Genomic DNA, 22210 nt, shown 5'->3' with positions numbered 1-22210 from the left:
TTACTAAGTAAATCCGGAATTACAGAATTACGTGATCAAGTTCCAAGTAATTCCGGATTAGTGACCAGTCTGCCACGATGCTGGAAACCCCTTGATTTTAACATTGAAAATCTGACCATTAGTTGCTGAGATATCGACATTAGAAAATGGTGGGTTGTTTGGGTGAGACTTAGAAAACATCAATATTCCTGTTTTAAAACCTTTGCATTGCAATATCTCAGCAGCTAAGGGTCGTATCATCAAAGATCAAAAAAGCAATATAGATAATTTTCTCAGATTTTCAAAAGAATTTTTTTCAAAGGTGGGCATGGGCACTATTTAAAAAAAAAGAATAACTAAGCCTATTTTTAAAAAAGTTACCTAAAAATAGCTATTACTTGAAAACGGTGCACTCAATTAAAATTTCACTTCAGATGTTTTTGATTGCAAATTCGATGTTACATCAAAAAATAAGGTTGAAATTTTTTTGCGACCAGTATTGAGATTTTTTTTGATTTGAGAAAAATCAGTACTGATTCAAACATTCATAAATCAGTCAAAGATTTTTTGCCCATTCTGGAAATTTCTGAAAAGATCCTGGATCAAAATAATTCATCTTATTTATGTTTTACCTTTCCCACCTAACCCCACAACCCCTCGTTCTAAGCACATCATCGCTGGGTGGCTAAAGTGCATACGAATAATAAACAACTAATGACCCAACCCATATCCCGTCCCCCGAACGCGCCAGAACTCGATGCAATCGCCGCCCTTCCCACACGTGGGGCTTCTTGTTTGTTGCTTTCGCCAATGTACCCCCAACCCCTCTTGCTATCGGATGACGGTGGCCATTGTTTGGACACCTTGGAGAAGTCCAGGATCGGCCAATCGACACTCATCAAACGCGGATGTATGGTTTCTTCGACTGGACAAACATTGCCCCGATCATCGCCGACTGCCGTCGACTCCACTGGTCAATATCGACCGACACACTGTTTGTAGGTTTAATTGAGCTTCACTCGATGTAAATTGGTACCGGCCCGTTTGAGCCATCCGGTTTCTGTGGAGGGGGAGGTTTGGGGTACCCTGTAGTGTGGATAGTGGATAAATACGCATTAATATATTTGTTGTTTTGGAGTAAATAGTAAACCAGCCAAAGAGCCGACCTCCGCCGAGTTCAGTTTTCGCGGAATTGGAAATTGCGGCGATCGGCGGGTGATTCATCCCGGGGGTTAAACAGAGGTTATTGATTCACCCAATTCTAGCGAAAGCTGGGTGTTCAAAATCCGGCAGCCAAATTGGACCACGACCACGGGCAATTTGATGAAATTTCAAGTATTGACGGTGTTTAGTCGGCTGCTGGAATTATGCTTGAACGAAACAGCATGTAAAGCGAATTATGCTGGGGAGAAGATTTGATGTTTGTTTTTTGCTATACAAGTTTTGTGTTTTTTTTTTCTTTTTAGGAAAGCAAGAAAGAGCCGATCAAAGCAAAAACCGAACGGATCCCGGCAGCTGAAATGAAGTGATTCTCGGGCAAACGGTAGCATGCGTTTAGTCGACATCCTGTGTAATAGATATTATTTACCTTTTGTGCGTATCTGAGGCAAGCTGCTTGGTTTTGCGATACAAATTTAGCGTTTAACATTACTCCGACTGTAGGAAGTTTAGACCAACTGGAGGATGCTGAACTTTTTTATAGTGAAACTTTGTGTACAATAGATACCTTGATAAATGTCCTGATCTGAATTGTTTGAAAAAATTAACGTTTAAACAGTTAAAGAAAGTATCTTAAGTTTTTTTAAGGTCCTAAAGTTATTCAAAAAAAAAACTGAATTTCCTTCAGATTTTTAAAACAAGTTGTTTTATGCTTTTCTGAAAGTTTTCATGATTTAGAACCAAACTGTATAAATTCAAATGATGAAAATGCAAATGGGCATTTATGCGATCGGGAGCAGTATAATCATATGACACACGATTGATTACAGGACCTTTTAAAAAAACTCAAGATATATTTGTTATCCTGGCAACGTTTAGACATTTTTGCCGGTTTGTAAACAATCATTCGTAAAATAGACTAAAAACATGAAATTCAGAAAAATTTTAGTCGTAATATTGGCGTTGAAACAATAATCAACTGTTGTTGAAGCAAAATGTGTTTCAATGTGGACAGCATTAAAAAAATCATCAAAATATCACTGTCACTTATAGCGTCCTATTTCCCGTCCCGGGAATTCCCGGGATTTCTCAAAAATAAAATAATTTTTAATTTCCCAGGAATTCCCGAAATACAAACGGAAGTAACTATACATTTTCTTAACTTTTTGGTATTTTTTTAAACTTACAAAAAAATGAAGGAACTTAGAAAGAACTCAATTTTTATTATTTCATTCAATTTACTGTTCTCATTGACCTAATCGGTTCGTCTGAAAACTTCATGTCAAGATTTGTTTCAGATGATTTTATTTTCTCAAGCATTCACAACTGGGAATAGATCTTGTTTATTTGTTGGGCAACACAAAATTACGAAATTGTGGAATGAAAATTAACTATTACAATTTTGGTAAGCTTTTTTGACGAAAATTCCTGTTAATTATTAAAATAAGTAACCTCTTCCCGCCAAGATCAAAAATGAGTTTTTTACGTTTTGTTTACCATGACCAGATTGGAAGAAAGTTGAATTAGTATCATTAAATGTCTCGAAGAGGATTTTTGCCCGAAGAATACGGTCAATTTGCTTAAAAGTGTTCGATAAATTACAGTTAATAGTTGAAAATTTATAGAGCACTAGAGCTACCAAAGACGTAATAAATTTAAATATGAAACTACTAAACTACCTTTTTCAATGAAAATTCTTTTAATCGAAGTCATTGATAAGGCCAAATCATCAAAAAATCATAAAAAAAATACATCTTATTACATAAAAGATGCCCATAAAAGTTGTCCTTGAGTTGTTATTACATAAAAATTGTATTTCAAGTGAATAGCAGATTTTTTTTCATGAGCTCAAACCAGATTGATTGGTTCCATCTATGTGGTTGGTACGAATCGAATGCGACCTGCTTTAACAAAATGGGCTCAGCCAGTGCTGGATTCAGTGACAATCTTTGTTACACCTCCTACACCCAGGACGATCCAGACCCAATGTCACCCCAAATGACTGTAGTGAATTGATTTCAGTGAAGTTATCAGTCAAATCAATATGTAATAGAAAAAAAGCTGTAATAGAATTTTCAATTAGGGCGGATAATAAAATAGTTTGATTATTCTTTAACTTTGAAAGATATGCAACCGATATTATTGCATTTAATAATATGCCGTGCTTTTTGGAAGGGTTCCTACACTGAAATAAAAAAAATAGTACCAAATTCCTTTATTCTAGGAATTTTGCCTCTTTCCCTTATTTAGTAATCGGATTTTTTGGATTACTTAATAAGAAAAGGAGCCAAAATTCCTAGAATTTAGGAATTTGGTACTATTTTTTTTTTCAGTGTAAACAAATATAACGCGCTACGGAATGAATGCTAATCGCATTTTTGCTCATTTACCCGAACCAGCATTCTGAGCAGTGTAAAAATTCACGATGCGTTATTCCTGGTCGTGCCTAGTTCTTCAGCTTGCAACAAATTGCAAAAACTAATATGGTTGGCAAGTTTGTGAGAAAAAGAAGGTACGACTCTTTTCAGAACGCAGAACGCGAATATGCCATTCTTCCTAGTCCTAGTTTTCCTTAGAGAGTCATAATTATGTCATTTCGTAATATGATGCAGTTTCTCATTCTACGCACTACATTAACAAGATTTTTATACAAATAGTGCACTGAAAAGCGAAGCTCTTGTTGCAGCCTCATTTCCTCGTTCTAAAACTCCACGGCAGCGACAACAATCTCCATTCGCGAAAACCAGCAACTGTAAAACATCCCGTACGACGTTGCATTCAAACAAAATATGCTCCACGGCGCAATGCACATTTAATTTAATGATCATTCCACCTAACGCAGCAACCGTTGCATTTTTCACTTCCCATCCCGTGTCGTCTAATCCCATCACACCGTAGAGAAATCGCGCGCTGCGTTCGTCCTTAATGGTGGCACATTCACCACACACCATCGCAGTAGCCCATTGCCTGTCACCTCGTCGCTTCACCACCACACCGCTATGCTACTGCGCTCCAACACCGGTGTCGTCCTCTCCGCGAAATGCATCCAAGTGCACTGGTTTTGCTGAGTTTTGTCAAGCATCCTTTTTCTGTGCGTGTGTCAACGCACGAATACTAGCGAAGAAGCAGCATGCTGCGATGCAGGACGTGTTCCGTGAGTTCCGAGAGCATAAAACTGACAGCACATTTTCCATTTTGGCGATGTTTTGTCTCGCTTGCGCCGGCAGCGTCCCGTTCCGGCGCACGGCTTGCTGCGAGATCTCACGCACACTAGTGTGAGGGTTTTCGCTGTCGTACACTCTCGCATGATGGTGTTTTCCGTGAGTAGAGGCGTGTTTAAAAATAAAAGCAGAAGACGCGCGAGAACGAGAGAGGGAGAGGGAAAAAAGCGCGTTTCTGTGCGGCAGCGGCAGTTTCCCCTCCCAATCGCCATGCTCGACGACACCAATACAGCTGTTGTAGGGTTTTGCGGGAAGGCGTGTGGGGTCGCGGCAGGGCAGTCGGGCGAGCGAGCGGGGGGTTATACATACAGATTTCGGCGGCTGCCAAAGGCGCCTCGATCGACACGGAGATTGCTGTCACATATAATTTTACTTCGTGGAGGAGCGGGAAGGAGCGAGCGAGGGTCTTTTTATGTGTGCTCCTAGATAATGAAGGGTGGGCGCGTGGGGAGCGTTTGAGAAACGGGAGCTGGAGGCGCCCGCGAACGTTCCCTCCAGGAACGGCCAGCGGCTGTGGTGTGCTGTAATCGCCCTGCTGTCATCTCAATGTTTGCCTGACTTTGAAACGGTTCGTGGCCCCGAGAACCGTCGGGACCGGGGAGCGAAGGGGGGGTGCCGCGGATGCTGTGTGCCAAGTACCCTTGGATACCACGCGCGCTATAATTGAACATACTCACACCGGAGTAGATCCACCGCCCTGGCCCACCGAGACGTGTCGTACTGGGAGAGTTTTTCTATGCGCGCTCTCTTCGCGCCTACTTATCGGGCCGCTGTCATCTCCGGGCTTGCCACCACTAGATGTCGCCGTCGCCGTCGTTGTCGTCGGGTTTTCTAATGTGTCTCCTACCATCGGCCTGCTACGTTAGCCGTCGCGCTGAAACTTTTCTCGGCTGCTGCTGCGGTGTGATAGTGGTGTGTGAATTCGCGCGCGCGGTATGCTCTTTCTCTCCCGAATCGGCGCAAAAAAATAAATAACGTAAAAACAACAACAACAATACCACCAAAACACAGCACCAGCAACACATTTTAACACATAAGCTGTGGTGGCTTCTGCTGTACCGGGGGCCCGCGTATGAAAATCTTTTCACTTCAACCTTACACCAACGGTGGCGGATGGCGAAGGCGCGTTGACCAGATCGCACAGTCTCGCTGTCAGTGTGAAATTCGTACGACGCGTCGGGTTCGGAGTTTTGTCGTCGGTCGGTTTAACGTTCGTCGTGTCGCGTCGCCTCGGTGTTGTGTTTGCGTCTTGGCTTTGCTGGGGGTTTGGGATTCAAACCAATGTCGTGGCTTGGCGCCGTGGGACGCGTTTTTGGGTTGGGAAAAACCCCGTGAACCTCCGCGGAATTTCGATAGTGCTGCTGCCCGGAGTGGAAACTGTCGATACCGATCACCTAGTCACGATTTCGGAACGGTCCTCGAAACAACTGTGTGGAATAGGGTTTAATTAGGGCTCCGCACGCTGGGTGATCTGGACTTTCGAGGAGCTCAGGAAGCAAGAAGAAGACTTGTGTAATGAAACAATAATTGGATGTGAAAATTACGGTTGTGTCGATGTTCTGTAGTTACTGAATGATTTTCAACCACAAAAATCTAAACAAAACAAAAATCTGCACTAACGCAACCACGTGTCGAATTGTTCTTGTTGTTCTTACTATATTTCACAATGTGCGTGTTATTGACACTTGCCGTGGAACGTGCTTGAATTATGTATTGTTGGCCATGTTTGGGCCGGAAAAGGAGGGTCATCTGGTAGTGTGCTGTCGCTACAGCTGCCGATGGTGTGGTGTGCAACAAATTTATGAACAAAATTTGTACGGTTAGTTAAACTGTGGCCGTTGGTATTGCGAGCAAGAGCCTTTATTATGAAAATATGTAAACCTTGTTACTTCTTCGATAATAGTAAGTTCTGATTTTTGAATAGAGAAAAATGACAAAAATAATTCCAATTGGAATTGAGTCACCGGAATCCAGCTTCAGACTAAAACGGGTTGTTCAAACTCATGGGGGAAACGTGTATTTAAAATACCACTATTAAAAACTATTTGTCACTGCTTAAAAACTTACCTAAAATTAGATAAAACGACTTAGCGTGAACTGCCGGTGCCTACTGTGTTGATAGTAATATGCATAAATTTATAATAATATTAAAAATATTTTGGGTTTCTCTTTTTAAAACTTAGATAAAGAAACTCTAACCAAAATCAGATTATTTGTACATTTACTAGTACACAGCAAAAAAACAGTGTTCGTAGTCCTCGTAAAAAGCCTGGGTGTAAAATGAATTTTGCCTTGGTTTTAATAGTCAGGACCCGGTGCCTGCTGTTCCCGTTACAGTTTATATGGAATTCCAATAAGAATGTAACAGAAAAATCAGGCTTCGGGTCCAGACTGTTAACAACAATCTCCATTAACAAATTTTAAAATATTACACCTACACCCAACTGGCAGTCGCATGATTGTGATGCATGGCGGCATGAAAGTATATCAGAATCTGCATGAAATCTGTCCTCATGCATTTTTTGCGATATAGGAGTATGACATTTTTGCCCGTTACAGACAATTATCGACATTACCGACGGCTTTTTGGTTGTATTTCACAAAAAAACACTTAGCAGAACGAGGATTGAACCACCAACTTCTTGGTTATTGATCCGACACGCTACCACCGCGCCATGGACGCTTGATGAAAAGTGAGTGAAAGAGCACCAACATATGCTTCTCTTTGGAGTGTTGCTCGGGGACGGGCCATCTTTATATGTGTTGGTGAGAACTGCAGATCGCTGAAATTTTTACACGCGGGCAAAAATGATCTACGGGCTTGCTGCAAAAAATGTTATAAAATATGACATTTTCTGCAGCAAATCCAATGTTGCAGATTTTGAGATATATTTTTCCTTTGGGTGTAGAAATATGATATCCTTCAGTATGGGAAACCTACATAATCGACATGTCAAGCTGATATAAGCGTTTATCTTAATCACTCTTCATCGGTCTGATAGCCGTGAAGATAAGTGAGCCCGTCCTCTCTGTGAGTGCTGGGTTTGAATCCCTTCAATCCCTCTGACTTCGGTTATCTTCTTGTCTCGATATTCTTCCTAGCTCAATGGATCCCTCGATGGTCACTTGGATTTCATTCGCTCCAAAAGTACTATCTGTCTGTCAATATTTTCTCTTTTTCAAGGCTTGTATAGACGCTTTTCATTGCGAACGAATCTTTAAAAAAGAGTTTTATAAAATACGTAAGAGCCATTGGTAAACAAAGCTCTTTTTGCATCGGTTTTCGACCTACCTACACCCAAAACTGGCAGCGCTAGTCCGAGAAAATGATGGTCTCGAGTCGAGAGAATAGTGGTACCATTCACGGACGCAGAGAACACAGCTCGAGATGGGCGATAGAACTATTCCCTCGAGGTTCATTTGCAAAAAAAGTTCATCCGTCAAACAAAAAACCAAAAGTGTCGACAACGGGAATCGAACCAGAGACCTTTGACAAACCAATCCAATGACTTAACTGCCTCGGCCACCACAGCTTGGTGACCATGGAGAAGTCAGAAGTCGATGTATGACACTTGTTGGAGATTTATTGATTCAACTAACGAATGAACTCATTTGTTGTGATGGTGTGAGTTGGTACCATTATTCTATCGATTTTGGCACTGAGCCCTCAATAAATTTTAAGAGAACGATTATCTCGATTCTGAATTTTGGGTGTAACTTAGTTGAATTATTTTCTGTTACTTTATGCTACAATAATCTTTTTCCCATCATTTTGTTTGACTTATCTCAAAAATGTTTTGCCTTCCTCACCTTACTGGCTATAAGGACTCACCTTAAAGGCTATAAAATCACTCGAAAAACGAAATTCTTAATTTGACCTCCTAGACCCACCTTCATGTATACTTATCGACTCAGAATCACATTCTGAGCAAATGTCTGTGTGTGTGGTGGGATGTTGATCAAAAAAATTTGCACTGGATTATCTCGGCACTGGCTGAACCGATTTGGACCGTATTGGTCTCATTCGATCCGTCTTGGGGTCCCATAAGTCGCTATTAAAAATTATAAAGTTTAGTAAAGTACTTCAAAAGTTATGCTTAAAAAACGATTCTAACAAAAGTCCGGAAGATTGTAAAAAGGGTGGTTTTTGTAAGAAACCCCGTCATGTTATACATTTTTAGAAAGGTATTTGAAAGACCTTTCCAACGAGTTCAAAAGATTGAAGATCTGACAACCCTATCAAAAGTTATGCGCACTTAAGTGTTATTTATGAACTTTTTAGAGGCCGGATCTCATATATTTCGATGAAAACGTTGTCCGGATCTATCATACGACCTGTCGATGGATAGGTGATCAAAAGACCTTTCCAACGAGTTCAAAAGATTGAAGATCTGACAACCCTATCAAAAGTTATGCGCACTTAAGTGTTATTTATGAACTTTTTAGAGACCGGATCTCATATATTTCGATGAAAACGTTGTCCGGGTCTATCATGCGACCTGTCTTTGGATAGGTAATCAAAAGACCTTTCCAACGAGTTAAGTAGATTGCAGATCTGACAAGCCTATTTAAAGTTATAAGAACATAAGTGCCCTGAATTATGAAGATCTGACTACCCAATCTGATGGTATGAATAATGAATCAAGTTGATAGAACACTGAAAGGTCCGCCCTTGCCCAGTAAGAAATACGGGGCCGATCGGGTCTGATCGTCAGAGCGACGATCAGACCTACAGGGGCCGATGCGGGTCTGATTTTGAGACACGCATCAGACCCGAATCAAGGTATTTTGCACCCGAAACGTAAACCTGTCAACCTTGTTCGAACATCGCGAGAGGCCTACGTGCGGGGGCGATGTAAGAACGACGTAATGGTGAAAAATCGGACGCGCATCAACCTGTTTTTTGTGTTCTTCTTCTTCTTTTTCTGTCATCTGTCATTCGATTTGTTGTCAATAAAACAGTCGTTTTTGCTTTTTCGTTTGTTTATTTTCATAAAATTGTCAGTAATAAAGTTAATTTAACTCAATTCTCCGGTATTTTCCATAGTTTTAAGCTCGAATTGAACTGTAAGGAAGGAGAGAAAAACTTCAGGCAAATGGGGACCGATTCCGGGGACGGATCGTGCAACATTTGACCCACCGGTCTGAGAGCAACGTTGTTTCCTGGGCACTTGTAGGGCAGGGGCCACTTCTGTGCAGCGTTGCTTTCGTCGTTTCTTACAAGGCCATGGCCGCCCCGAGTGACATTCCCGGATTGCAGCATGGAGAATGCGCCAGGAACGTGAACCGGTTACGATTGATCTGGTCCTTCAAACGGTCTGCAGCTTCTACCAAATCTTCCCAAGGCTTCGGCAGCAGCCAAGCTGGTTCTCTGGGCTTCTGCTCTTCCATCTCGACGACTCCAGCTTTCCCGGAGTTTCGCTCGCTCTCCAAATCAACGCGAAACGTGTTACTGCTAGAACTGCTGCATCTGGGTTTCCTTGGCCAACGCAATGGCCGCCTGCGCCAGTCGACGGTTCACCTTTTCCGTTTCACTCTCAAGATCCGAAGATGATCTGCTGCTGCTGTTACGGCTGATGGTGCTTGCAATGGCTCGAAATGGTCGTCTTTCGTTGCCACATATCTGAAATTCGTCGATTCAACTACCCTGCGGTTGACATCCGTGCAAAATGTTCCGGAAAGATTTCGCTCTAGTTTACGCTTATTGAAACACGACGGTAGATCAGTTTGGAAGCTCGTTCTGCTGATCCTTATGGCCGTTCTTGACCGGTGACCCGGTCCTTTGCCTTCAACTCTTCAGCTTCTGCTCCAGTTGCTGCAGTTTCATGGCCACGGCCTGCTTGCGTTCCTCTCTTCGCGGGGAAGATGCAATTTGAGACGTTCCTCGGCCTCGGCGTCCAGTTTCTACGACTTCCGTCGCCGACGTGGCTATTCTGTTGCAAGAGCGGCGGCCGTTGATGGACGGCCGATTCACGCTCTTGGCGTTAGCGTTCGCGTTGATCCTGCTCCAGTCGGTCCTACTCGCGTCTTCGCGACTTTAATCCATGCGCTTGTCCTCTTCCCGGTAGTGAAGTTGTTACTGTTGTTGGCGCGACTTCGGCGGGACTCGTCATCCGAAAACTTTAAATTCTAGTTGAAATCAGTCGTTCTTGGTGATAGGCTCGATGCCTCGTACGCTGGATGATGGGCCGCTGAACGACAATCTCCGGATTCATGAACGGAGTCACCGCCGACGAAGAGTCACGCCAATGACCGTCGTGATCCCGGTGTAGGTTTCGCTGCTGCTGGTTGGCCAACCTTGGAGGTTGCATTTGTCCGCGAGGCTCGCGATCGCCTACTCTTCCGCCTTCTGCCGATTGTCTCGGTCGTCGTACGATTTTGGACCGTCCCACGTTGGCTGCAGCGATCCGGAACTTCCTCCGCGATACACTAACGATAGCATCAGCGCACGGTTGGTGGCCTGGGACAGCTTGGTTGCCTACCGGTTTCGTTTTCGTAATCCAGTTGTTGAAGTGGTTCTGAAGATTTTCGATGTGATTCTGGTTCTCGGTTCATGCAATTGCCGGACGTTGTTCCGGTGAATGTTGCCCGTAATTATTGAGCTGGAAAAGAGAAACGTTAGCTTGAGTTGGAATATTCCAAGATTAATGTTTTACCTGTCCTTCAGTGGCACTGATTCCGCTGCCAACGACAACTACGCCACATCCGAGGTGGTCTAGCTGGGCGCTCCCGGAAGTCCCACGTCGATCTAGATGTTGTCAAATTATTCAGGCGTGAGGAGTGTTTCGCCCAGTTTAGAACGCCGCCGGAATCTTCACCCTTCTCTAGTTCGGCCAGGGACCGCTTTGTGGCCACATGCTGGTTTGGATCATTCTGGTTGAGAAAAACGTTTATGTGTGGCGATTCTGTAAAGATCATACCGATTTGAGTACATTTGAAAGAAAAGAAATGATTTCAAATTTATACCGTGAAACTCGCACTATCATCCGAAAGTTATCGGCCAGATAGCCAAATTTAGTTTTGTACAGGGTCAGCATATAATCTTTAGGCCGCCGAGGCATTTTTTTATCCTTCTTCTTGATCTTGGTGGCGGAAAGTTCCTGGTAATGTTGCATGTCGTCGTTGTAGGAATCGTGACTGGTGCCGATTCCGCTGATGTTGCTGAGTCTACAAGAAGCTCGGAGACGCTGCTAATCTAGAAAGAGAAAAGAAAACATGATGGAATTATGATAACTTATTCGAATGCATTTGAATTTGTTCTCACCAAAATCCCTCTGTTCGCGTTGGGCCAGGTTTTGCCGGCCACCGTCTTCGTGACTGCTACAGACTCCGTTAAAAAACTAGATGACCTCCCGGGACCATCGGGTGATTCACTCTGGTATCGAATTGATCGGCAGAGATCACCGTCCTTGGCATGTTCTTACGACCGTCCTCTCGAATGTTGACCACAGGGCGACGGATCGATGACCTTCTCTGCGCTCTTGACCACCTCCTGCTGTTCCTATTCGTCTTCTCTTATACTTGGACTGCCAGATAGCTCGTGTTGACCGCCGCATCTCGGCGAATTCGCTCAGCTTGCGGTGCTTCCGGCGCACCAGCGGTTCTATTATAACTGCACTGGATTATGCGGCCAGTTCCGCTGCAACTGGCTTTGGAAAACTTGGAAGAATTTGATATTTTGTAGCACGACGCTGGCAGATTAAGCAAGGCCGCGTCCGACAAATTGATCGTGTTCCGCTCGTGTTGATCTCTTCTACCCTTCATACTCTTCAGCTTCTGTTCTTCTATATTTTATCCTTCATACTCTTCAGCTTCTAATCCAGCTCCAGCAGCTTCCTGGCCGAGGCCTGCTGGTGTTCCATCTTCCTTCGCTGGTTCTCCTCGCGACGCAAATTGAAGCGTTCCTTGGACTCGGCGTTCAGTCCACGTCCTCCGACGCCGGCGTGGCCATTCTATTGCGAGGGCGGTGGTAGTCGACTGATGGTCGATTAAGGGCCGCTGAACGACAATCTCCGGCTGCATGAACGCCTCCGTCGGCAAATATGGTCGTTGTGATCCTGGTGCTGGTCTCGCTGCAGCCGGGCGGCCAACCTTGGGGGTTGCATTTGTCCAACTCCTGCAGCTTCCTGGCCGCGACCTGCTTGCGTTCCATCTTCCTTCGCTGGTCCTCCTCGCGACGCAACTTGAGACATTCCTTGGCCTCATCGGAGCCGGTGATCGTTGTGATCCCGGTACTGGTCTCGCTTCTGCGAGTGGCCAACCTTGGAGGTTGCGGTTGTTCGCGATGTCAGCGGCTTTTTGCACCACTAACTTTCACATTCTTCCAGGTCAAAGAGGTGGCACACAACACGGCCTTTTCCGGCTCGAACTCGGCAGCTGAATCATGTTGATGACGCCTCGGGAGGTCGGTTCCGGCGTCGTATTCGTTGACGTGGTTCTGAAGTTTGTCGGAGAACCTGCGTTGGACCGCTTGTGGACAAGTACGTGGATCCGTCTTCGTCAACCGAACCTGGACGCGTTCGTGGAGCATCTCAACCGTCGCTTTGGGAACACTTGTAGAGCCGGAACCGTCTTTCTAACCAATTCCGGCTTTGGAACGATTTCCGAGGGCACTTGTAGGGTGGCGACCGCCCGTCGGCCATGATCGTCCCTCGTGACAATTCCGGGCGGCATCAACCTGTTTAAAGAGAAAAAAATGAAATTATTACACTGAGATAAGCAAAAACCGGAAGTGGAACCGTCCCTAAAACCGCATTCCGGGGGAAGTTCCCGTGTTGAGTTTGCAGACACAATTTACGACGGCCAGCTGACCAAACACGTTAAAATCGATGGACATCGTGGAGCGTCGGCCAGCTTTTTGATCCTTTTAAAACGGAAAGCGGAATCACACCGGAGGTTTGCGAATTTCAGTGGAGTTTGCCTCCTTTCTGATAACTTGGCCCTGAAATTGAAAAAGTTTACAGCTAATAAAAACAGACAGCCTATAATTTACCTTTAAAAACCACTCCTTATCAACATGGCGAGAATCTGCGGGTGTTTGTTGGCCAGTTCCACCTACAACCCGGAACAAACCCGGAAAAGCTGACCACCAAATTTTCGTGATGCAGCAAACGTGCTCGCCATGCTGTTTTTTTTTTTTCTTCGTTTGACAAGGTTTGACAGAACTGCCGAAAAATTCGCAAACATGAAGGAGTGAGATAGCATGCTAAGCGAAACTTCGATGAAAATACAAAGCATGTTTTCTCTTTCGCTCTAACGCGTAGCATACAGTTCATCGAAATTTCCTAAAAACATCGTTGCCTTACAAAACATCGTGGGTTGACGGACTTTCGATCTGGGTGTGTATCTATTTTTGATAGCATTACCCTCTAAATGTGAGGAAGGCAACTACCACCTAAGGGTGGATTAAGTAACGTTTTTTTATTATTATAACAACATAACAGTTTTGTTTAATCATTTTATTGATTTTTCCATGAATTTATTTTCAACAATTTAAACTTACAGATTTTTTAAGGCATATCGTAACATTTTTAATATCATCCTATTGCACCTAGGTACTTTAACAAAGTTGTATAGTTGTATGATTTTTTTTAAACGCAATTCGGAATATCTTGCAACACATTAAGACAGGTATTAAAAAAAACCTTTTACTTTCGTGAGATAAAAATTCCTCTTATTACATTTGGTATTATTTGGCAGAATGAAATTATTTTTTTATTATATATAAAATCTTCTCTGTCTGTGGTATTTATAGTTAGCCCGTTTAAAGCGATTTTTTTCAAATTGGTCTTCAACGACACTACTACTATTTTTACTTGAAAATTAGCTTCGCATTTTATAAATATTACATAAGACCATCTAAGTATCCATAAAGCGGGATATTCAATGATAGACCTGGATTTTTGCTAATTTGATTTAGGCCGTTGCAAATATTTTTTAAGTTTATGTCCCTCGACTCTGACCAAAGTCGACATTGAATTTACAAGCCATGGTTTCAACATTTGAATGAACAAAGTGTTTAAAAATGCATTTTACACCTGCCCAGTTGTTTTGCAATCATTAGTTTCCAAAATAACTAAGTATTGACGAAAATTTATATTTTTGCAAAACAAAAGTTTTTGCGGTGCTGTACATTGGAATTCAATAAAAATTCAAAATAATTTTAATCCAGCCCAAACATGCTAAATATGATTATAAATGCAGAAAAATGAGTTTTAGATTGTTTTAAGTTGATTTGACTTCTATTTTTATTAAAAATTTGAAGATCTTTGAACAAACCAAGGGTTACCAGGTCTGAACAGAAAGCCATGGTGTATTTGCACTTTTCAAGCCATGGTGTATTTGCACTTTTCATCAACATAACAAAGTCTTTAAGAAACAGATTTTTTTCAAATTGTCACTCAAAAAATCTGACAATGCCTGATTTATCTAGCAACCTGGCAGCCCTGCATACAGCATTGAAGTTTTGAGCTCTCTAATGCTTAACTTACAGATTCTACATGGTTTGCTGGTCAAACAATGTCAAATAGTTATTGATTTTTTTCTCAACTGAAGTTCAATGGGAGAAGTGAATAACCCATTTTTAAAGGGATTTTCTATTTTTCTATCAAACAAGTAAAACTTCCAACCAAGGTTTTTGGTTTTTCATCAAAGAATTCTTCATTCCAATGCTTTTTAAAGATTCAATATTATTTAAAAATGGATACTGGTAAATTTTTGATCAAAAACCGCCAGAATGGGGTTCAGTTGTAAAGATTAATACAATAGAGAAGAGTGTAACATGGAACAAGCCATAAACTACCAGGTACCAGGTACAATTAAATGTTCTGAAACTACCAAATACTTTGCCAATTTACTTTCATAACAATTTTTACAAACTCCTTATAGCCGATTTTAGCGATTTGAAATGGCAAAGTTTATGAGTTGATATGAGAAAATGGCTTTAAGGAGCTTTTCTGGTTTTATCTACGGGTTTAATAACTAATAAAAATTAATTTTTTTTTTAACTAGGCTGGTACAAATATTGGCCCGAAAAATCAGGGGGCAAAAAAATATTTTTACAATAAACTTCAAAATTTCAATGAAAATTCAAGTGCAACCAACTGAAATCAAATTAAAATACATTCTCCTGCGTCTAAAATCATTTTTAGCATGTTTGGGTTTATTAGAAAATCTTAAAAATTTTTGAAAATTTTCGATGCAAAATCTTTTTTTTCGATACAATTTTTGTTTTTGTCAGATCTTAGATTTTTTGAAAACTAATGATTGCAAAACAACTGAACTAGTGTAAAATGCATTTTAAAACCCTTTTTTTCATTTAAATGTGAAGACTATGGCTTGTTATTAAAATTTTTATATTTTTTTTATTTTATTGCCCCCCCCCCTTGACCTCGGGCAGGGCCGAGGGACAAAAACTTTTTTAAATATTTGCATCGGCCTTATATTTTGACAAACGGACAATTGTTAGCAGATTCACATAAAATAAAACTATAATTTGAATTGCGCGGAAAATTTTGTAATTTTTTTCTTTTGAGCGCACGTGACAGCTGAGTAACACGCCTTGATATTCGCTTGACATGTTTTTTTAAGAAAGATCCTGAACAAGTGCAAGCTATAGCAATTAAAGAGAACTTGTTTTGTTTTTATAATTAAGTCAATTCATGTTACTCTTCGAAAAGACGCACTAGCCGGAAAGTCAAATCACACCGTACACGACATTATTCTAGAATAGCATTCTGCTTCGCTTGAAGCAAATTGGAGTGCCAAGCTTACACCTGCGCTTGTTAATTTAAATTGTGTCCACTTGTTTCAGATACATGCACTCGTTCTAAACCTTAGTATCGTCAACTGCAGCAGCATTCATCATTCGCCAGGAGTGGATTTTTTTTATGGAACCACTCACAATCGTGGATAAATTCTAATTCATCTTTTTTATCTTTAAAATTTAATAAAATAAAAAAACCTTTAATTCTAAGCAAACTTGTTCCATGCAACTTTGCAAATAATTTGAAAAATAATTATTAGAATTTTGCAAAAACTTTGTGTATTATTGTTCGAATCAAGATGCTCAAGATTGCGTCTCAAATGAAGAAAATAGATAAATCTACTAAAAATTAAAAAAAATCATAAAACATTGCAGCACTCACAAATTACACAGCATAAAGAAATTCGATTCTTAAACCTTTCTTTAAATAATAATTTAACTTGTTTACAATGAGGAAGAGAAATTTCAAAGCTCTACAAAAAGGGGAGCCGTTTTTCTTGGGCTCAGGAGTTAAGGTGTTAAAAAAGCCCAAATTATGCGGTTTTTATGCACCCCATAACATTTTTAATTATGCTTTTCGTGTTGCACAGTTGGAGGAATATGGAATTTTGTTTGACCTATTTCAAACTTTGTTGGAATTAAAAACAAACAGGCCCTGGCAAATTTTATTAATCCTAATTATTATAATAGAATTGTTCTTTCTATAGTGTCATAAGAAATAGATGCAATCATATGTCTTATTTTGAATTTTCGGGTTCCTTTTTTTAAATGGCATGTTCCATGGCTAAGGTTACTATTTATGTTTTCAAGAAAAAAAAATAATCATTTAGTTACAGTCCAGTCCAGACTCGATTATCCGAAATTTTACTTCGGAAAATCGAAACTTCGGATAATCTTATCAAACAAAATTTCGATGTCTTATTTTCGAATTTAGTATGACCCTCGAACTACTCTAAAATAATTAAGAATTTTTAAATCAAAGATAGCGGCCAAAATGGCGATGATAAAATATTAGGAAAAAATGCATTTTTCAAATTGTACATGCAATCAACCTTTCAGATTTGACTAAAACGGGGACGCAGAACTCGAATTTAATGTTTAAAGTAAGAAAATAAAAAATAAAAAAAAAACAAAAAAATATGTTCGTGATTCGATTATCCGAAGCCCAAAACCTTCGGATAATCGAAACTTCGGATAACCGAGGCTCCGGATAATCGAGTCTGGACTGTACTAAGTTTGTTATCTTTTAAGCAAAATGCATATATAATTAAAGATGCTATTGATAGAAAAATTGGAATTCAGCCCGAAACTTGATATAAAAAAATATCGATTATATTACACTTAATGAAGTGTAAAAATTGTGTGTGAATTTTTTCTACCGAGAATGCCTTTAAATTTGAAGATATTTTCAAATTGTGTTTCAAAAACACATTTCTTTTATTTTGACACTAGTTTTATCTTGACTAAGTAGAAAAATCACCCAAAAAAAAGCCGAAATGCATTCCTTTTTTTAATAGAACTTATTTAGATGAGAAAATAATGTCATTTTGAGAATATTTAAATAATCCTCTAAATTAATGTTTTCATTTAATTTTTGAGCATATCAATTGAGTACTGTTTTTAATTGAGTGAAAATATAAAGAGTCTATTTTTTGGACATTTGCAATCACTGAACCGTAAAACCGACCTTAATTAATATTTATTTATATAAATAATTTTGAGAAAAAAATGAATTCTGCGTTCCAATTAATCGCCGCACAAAGATATTGTTTCAATGCAATGCTTGAATTTTGTAACGACAAGTTTTTTATAATTGAAATTTTTTCATCTACAGTCCAGACTTAATTATCCGAAGATTTGATCATCAGACGTTCGATTAACCGAAGGTTTGTACGGGTCTTGGAATAATCGAACCATGACAAAAAAATGTTTTTTTTTCATATTTTTATATTGTCTTACTTTTAATATCAAATTCGAATTCAGTGACCCCATTTTAGTCAAATTTGAATATTTGATTGCGTTTTGAATTGAAAAATGCATGTTTTCAATATTTCATCACCGCTATTTTTGGACCATCTTGGATAAAAAAAATCTAAATCATTTTAGTGTAGTTTATGGGTCATTCTTTAGTTCGACCATCAAAAATAAAACAACGGAAATTTATTTTTCGTAATTTAGTTATTCGTAGACTTGATTATCCAAAGTGAAATATTTCCGAGGCCTTCGGATAATCGAGTTTGGGCTGTATCATTATTGACATGCCATTTCGGTGAAATGTTTGTCTTTTTTCTCTCCAGATTTCTAAATCATTTAATTTTATCACCTTCCTAAATAAAAGAATTCGTCTATGTTTTCAATTTTGAGAAAAATGGGACAAAATATTCTAATAACTGGTATACAAAAAATCCGGCATTGAAAACTTCTGATTGAAAATGCTATTCTCCATCATAGTAGGATCATCTCTACAATTTTTAAAATCAAATTTTACTGTGTCGACTTTCTTTCAATAACAAACATTCATATTTGTCAATAATCACATTCATATTTGTCAATAATCGTGTACCTCAGTTCATTAATCGACTTTATATTAATATTTCTGCGTGTAATATTACATAATTTTTAATGAACTAATTTATTTCACACTTAAACCTTTTTCACGCCGTTGGTCAATCTTATTTCATTTGATGTAAAAAAGTATATCGGAATCTACTTTAAAATATTCAGTAACTACAAAATCATCGACACATTCGAACCAAATAAAAGTTTCAAAATCACCCAAAATAATTCATACCTTCACAGGAAAAAAAACTAGCGTCACATTAGTGGCTGCCATCGAAAACACACACTCCAATTCAGCAAGAAGAAAAGTAGAAAAGTGAGTGAAATTCTTTCCCTTGTAAAGGAAATAGAGAACAATGAAGCTGCGCCATCATCGAAGCTGAAAGAAGATATCGAACAATAAATTTTCCAAGAAGAAGCAAATGTGTTTGCACAGTGAGTGAGTGCGTTTGTGCGTGTGTTTTGTGTGGAATAGACAAAAAATCAATAAAGACCGAAATTATTTTCGGACAAATTCAGCTCAACTGAAGCGTTAAAAACTCTCGCATCCAACTTTTTCTCGGGGTTCGAAGCAGGGCCCGCAGGAAGTTTTCTGGGAAAGGACCAAGAGGAAGAAGCGAAGAGTAGGCAAAAAACGGAAGAAGAAGGATCGAAACCGATATCCTTACGCACACGCACGGAGAGAAAAATCACAGCTCGGAGTGTAATAATGAATTTGGTAAATTTTACGTCAATCTGCGGGTGTGGGTAATGCCCACCACTCCGGTACTCCCCCCTTCTCGCAGCCAACCCACCCACCCATCGATCGTAGCAGGCTAGTGGTGTGGAAAATCAACGCGCGGTGGAGGCGGTGAAATGTAAGTGTCGGATCCACCACACTCAGTATTCACACCACACCACACCGAGCAGAGCAAAGAGAGTGGGGGCTGCTGTAGCGTCGCCTACTACTACGAGCGTTTGTTTGTGTAGTGGGGCAGAGTGGGAGCAAGAGCCTGGGCTGCGGGTGTATGGGTGTGTGCTGCTCCCCATCTTCCGTCGTGGAAAAGCGGAAAAACTTTCCGGGGTGAGTGTTGAGACGCGGTGAGGAAGTGTCACCGAACTAATACAAACAAAGCGAACGCACATACAAGCCTGGACTGACAAAAGGACGAGAACAAAAAGTGTCCCTATTGCGCATAAATCGACGTCGTGATTTTTTTTTTCGCCGAGCTAGGCAGGCGTCGCGTCGCTGTGTTGGTGTGAAATAATATCAAATTACATTACACCTAGTGTGCGCTAGTGTGAGTGTGTCAACCGCCGCGCCACAAAAGACACGCACACACCGTCGCCAACGACGGCAAACAACCCACCACCACCCGAGGGGGGAGAGCGAAAAAAGGTTGGAAGAATAATAAACAACGGCGGCAAAAGAAAATAAATAACACAAAACACACAAATACACGCGCTCACGTGATCCAAGCGGGCATTGAGCTAGCGAAAGAGAGAGAGAGAGAGCTAACGAGAGGGAGAAGGGCACCCTGGCAGAGAGTGTGAGAGACAGTGTGGGGAGAGTAGGAAGACGAAAAAAAAAAGTCAAAGCCTTCTTTAATAATCGGACTGGAGCCCCCCTACCCGTCGAACCCCCCCTTGCTCACTTTGATCGCCCCAAAGTGGTGCCGTCGTCGTGGTCGTCGTAATCTCGGAAGAGACCGGTTTTTGTCCTCTTCTTGAGGGCGACTTCACACACAAGAGTTTTCTTTTTTTTTTACTTCTCCCTAATCCGAATGTTAGTGTGTACACCCCGATTGGCTGCGACACACCAATCCGCGACGATTATCACACAAAATAGAGGGAGTGGCCACGTTTACGGACGACACCACACACCGCAGTGAGTGAGCGTGTGTGTGTGCGAGCGAGCGAGAGGGCCAGAGGGGTGCGGCCCCCGGACACCAGTCCGACACGAAAGGTGTGATTACAGACACCAAAAACCAGACACCAAGCGCTTAGTTTGTCGCAGCAGCGGTAACCAGTTCATACACGGCCGGCGTGAAGTTAGCATCGTTGTTGTTGTTGTAGTGTTTTTGTTTCGTTTTTTTCTTCTCGCTCTCGTCGTCGCCGTCGTCGTCGTCGTCGTGCAGCCTCCAGCCGTGAACCCCCCCCCCCCCTCCTGCCACCTCACACGCACACCACCCCACCACCCACACCCGCGACGCGGTCATCGTGCAAAAATCTCGGGTGGTGTGACAGTGTCACGCCAATTCACGGGGCACCGCGCGCGCCTTTTTTGCGCCCGATCACAGTTGGCGGCGTGAAGCGCGCGAGTAGGAGCGTGAAATTTTTCGCGGAATCGGATAAAGTAAACGAAATCGAAGCAGGCCGAAAATTACGCTCAGCGTTAGCGTGGAGTGCAAATTTACCGCAGGGTGAGCGGATTGAAATACAGTGACGAAAAAATTGGTGTTTTTGTTCGGGGGTGGTCCACCGGGAGACCATGAGAGTTGAACGAGATCTACGTGACCGTACTGTGAAGTTACTTTGAGGGAATTTGAGAGAAATTTAGCGTGGTTAGGTGAGCAAACAAGTGAAGAGTTTGAAGAATCTGTGAAGATCCGAGTGACAAACGCTGGAAAACTAAGTGCCGACGCTACCGAAACAAAAATCCGGAAGCAGCGGAGCGGAAGAAGAAGCTAAAACGGCCGCGTGCGTACTCTCGGGTGATGTTGTGATGAGATACGACGGTCAAGAATTACTCCAATCTGACGAATTCAGTAGGCCGGCGAAGGGAATGGCCTATCATCCATTCCTGCAGCTACCGCGACCCACTGACTTCAGCGTGTCGTCGCTGCTGACTGCGGGCTCACCGCCCCAAGGACAGAACTCGCCGAGTGGTGGCACCGGAGCGCCCGGCGCCAGTGGTCCCGGAACGCCTGGCACAACGACGGCAGCAGCAGCCGCCGCCGCCGCCGCTGCAACGGCCGTAGCCGCGGGAGCCGCAGCGGCCAACTCGCCGTACTTTCCCGCGGCTGCCCTCGCGGCCCTCTCCGGCGGCGGACACGGTGGTCATCCGGGCCACCTGTACCCCGGGGCCCTGCTACCGAAGCTCCCGCCGCATCACCCGCATCCGCACCATCCGCTGGGGGCCGCGTACACGACAGCCGAGGACGTGGTCATGGCCGCGGTGGCCGCCCATCAGCACCATCCGGCGATGAGACCGCTGCGGGCGCTCCAACCCGAGGACGATGGGGTCGTGGACGACCCCAAGGTGACCCTGGAGGGCAAGGAGCTGTGGGAGAAGTTCCACAAGCTGGGCACCGAGATGGTCATCACGAAGAGTGGCAGGTGAGTGAGATTTATAAAACGGGACAGAAATGAGAGCCGACGGCTTTTTTTGGGCAGTGAGAAATTTCAAGCGTGATGTGTTACTGAATTGATCTAGTTATCTTTGATTTAGGGGAACAGTATCTAACTCCATCGTGCCTATAATGTTGTCATATCAGCACTTTGACGTGCAATTACAGCTGATAAAAAGCGTTTTCAACTGAGGAAGTAG

At 42.0% G+C, this 22210-nt stretch overlaps 1 protein-coding gene across 4 annotated transcripts in view; it reads left to right on the top strand.

Annotated features, from left to right (window-relative positions):
• Window positions 1-5076: 5076 nt before the first annotated feature.
• The window catches only part of LOC120419584 (optomotor-blind protein), a 255389-nt gene continuing 238255 nt past the window's right edge, over window positions 5077-22210 (top strand). The window contains exons 1-2 of one of the 4 annotated variants that reach the window (XM_052706870.1): window positions 5077-5870; window positions 18922-21999. In XM_052706870.1, the coding sequence (XP_052562830.1) occupies window positions 21386-21999 (614 nt within the window). In that variant the 5' untranslated portion in view covers window positions 5077-5870; window positions 18922-21385. The remainder of the gene's footprint in view (window positions 5871-18921; window positions 22000-22210) is intronic. The other 3 variants (XM_052706869.1, XM_052706872.1, XM_052706871.1) reach the window with 3 other exon arrangements.

The sequence above is a fragment of the Culex pipiens genome, chromosome 2, assembly GCF_016801865.2.
Source record: "Culex pipiens pallens isolate TS chromosome 2, TS_CPP_V2, whole genome shotgun sequence".
Classification (NCBI taxonomy): Eukaryota; Metazoa; Arthropoda; class Insecta; order Diptera; family Culicidae; genus Culex; species Culex pipiens.
The sequence above is the reverse complement of the archived record's forward strand: the minus strand, read 5'-3'. Positions and strand labels throughout refer to the sequence as shown.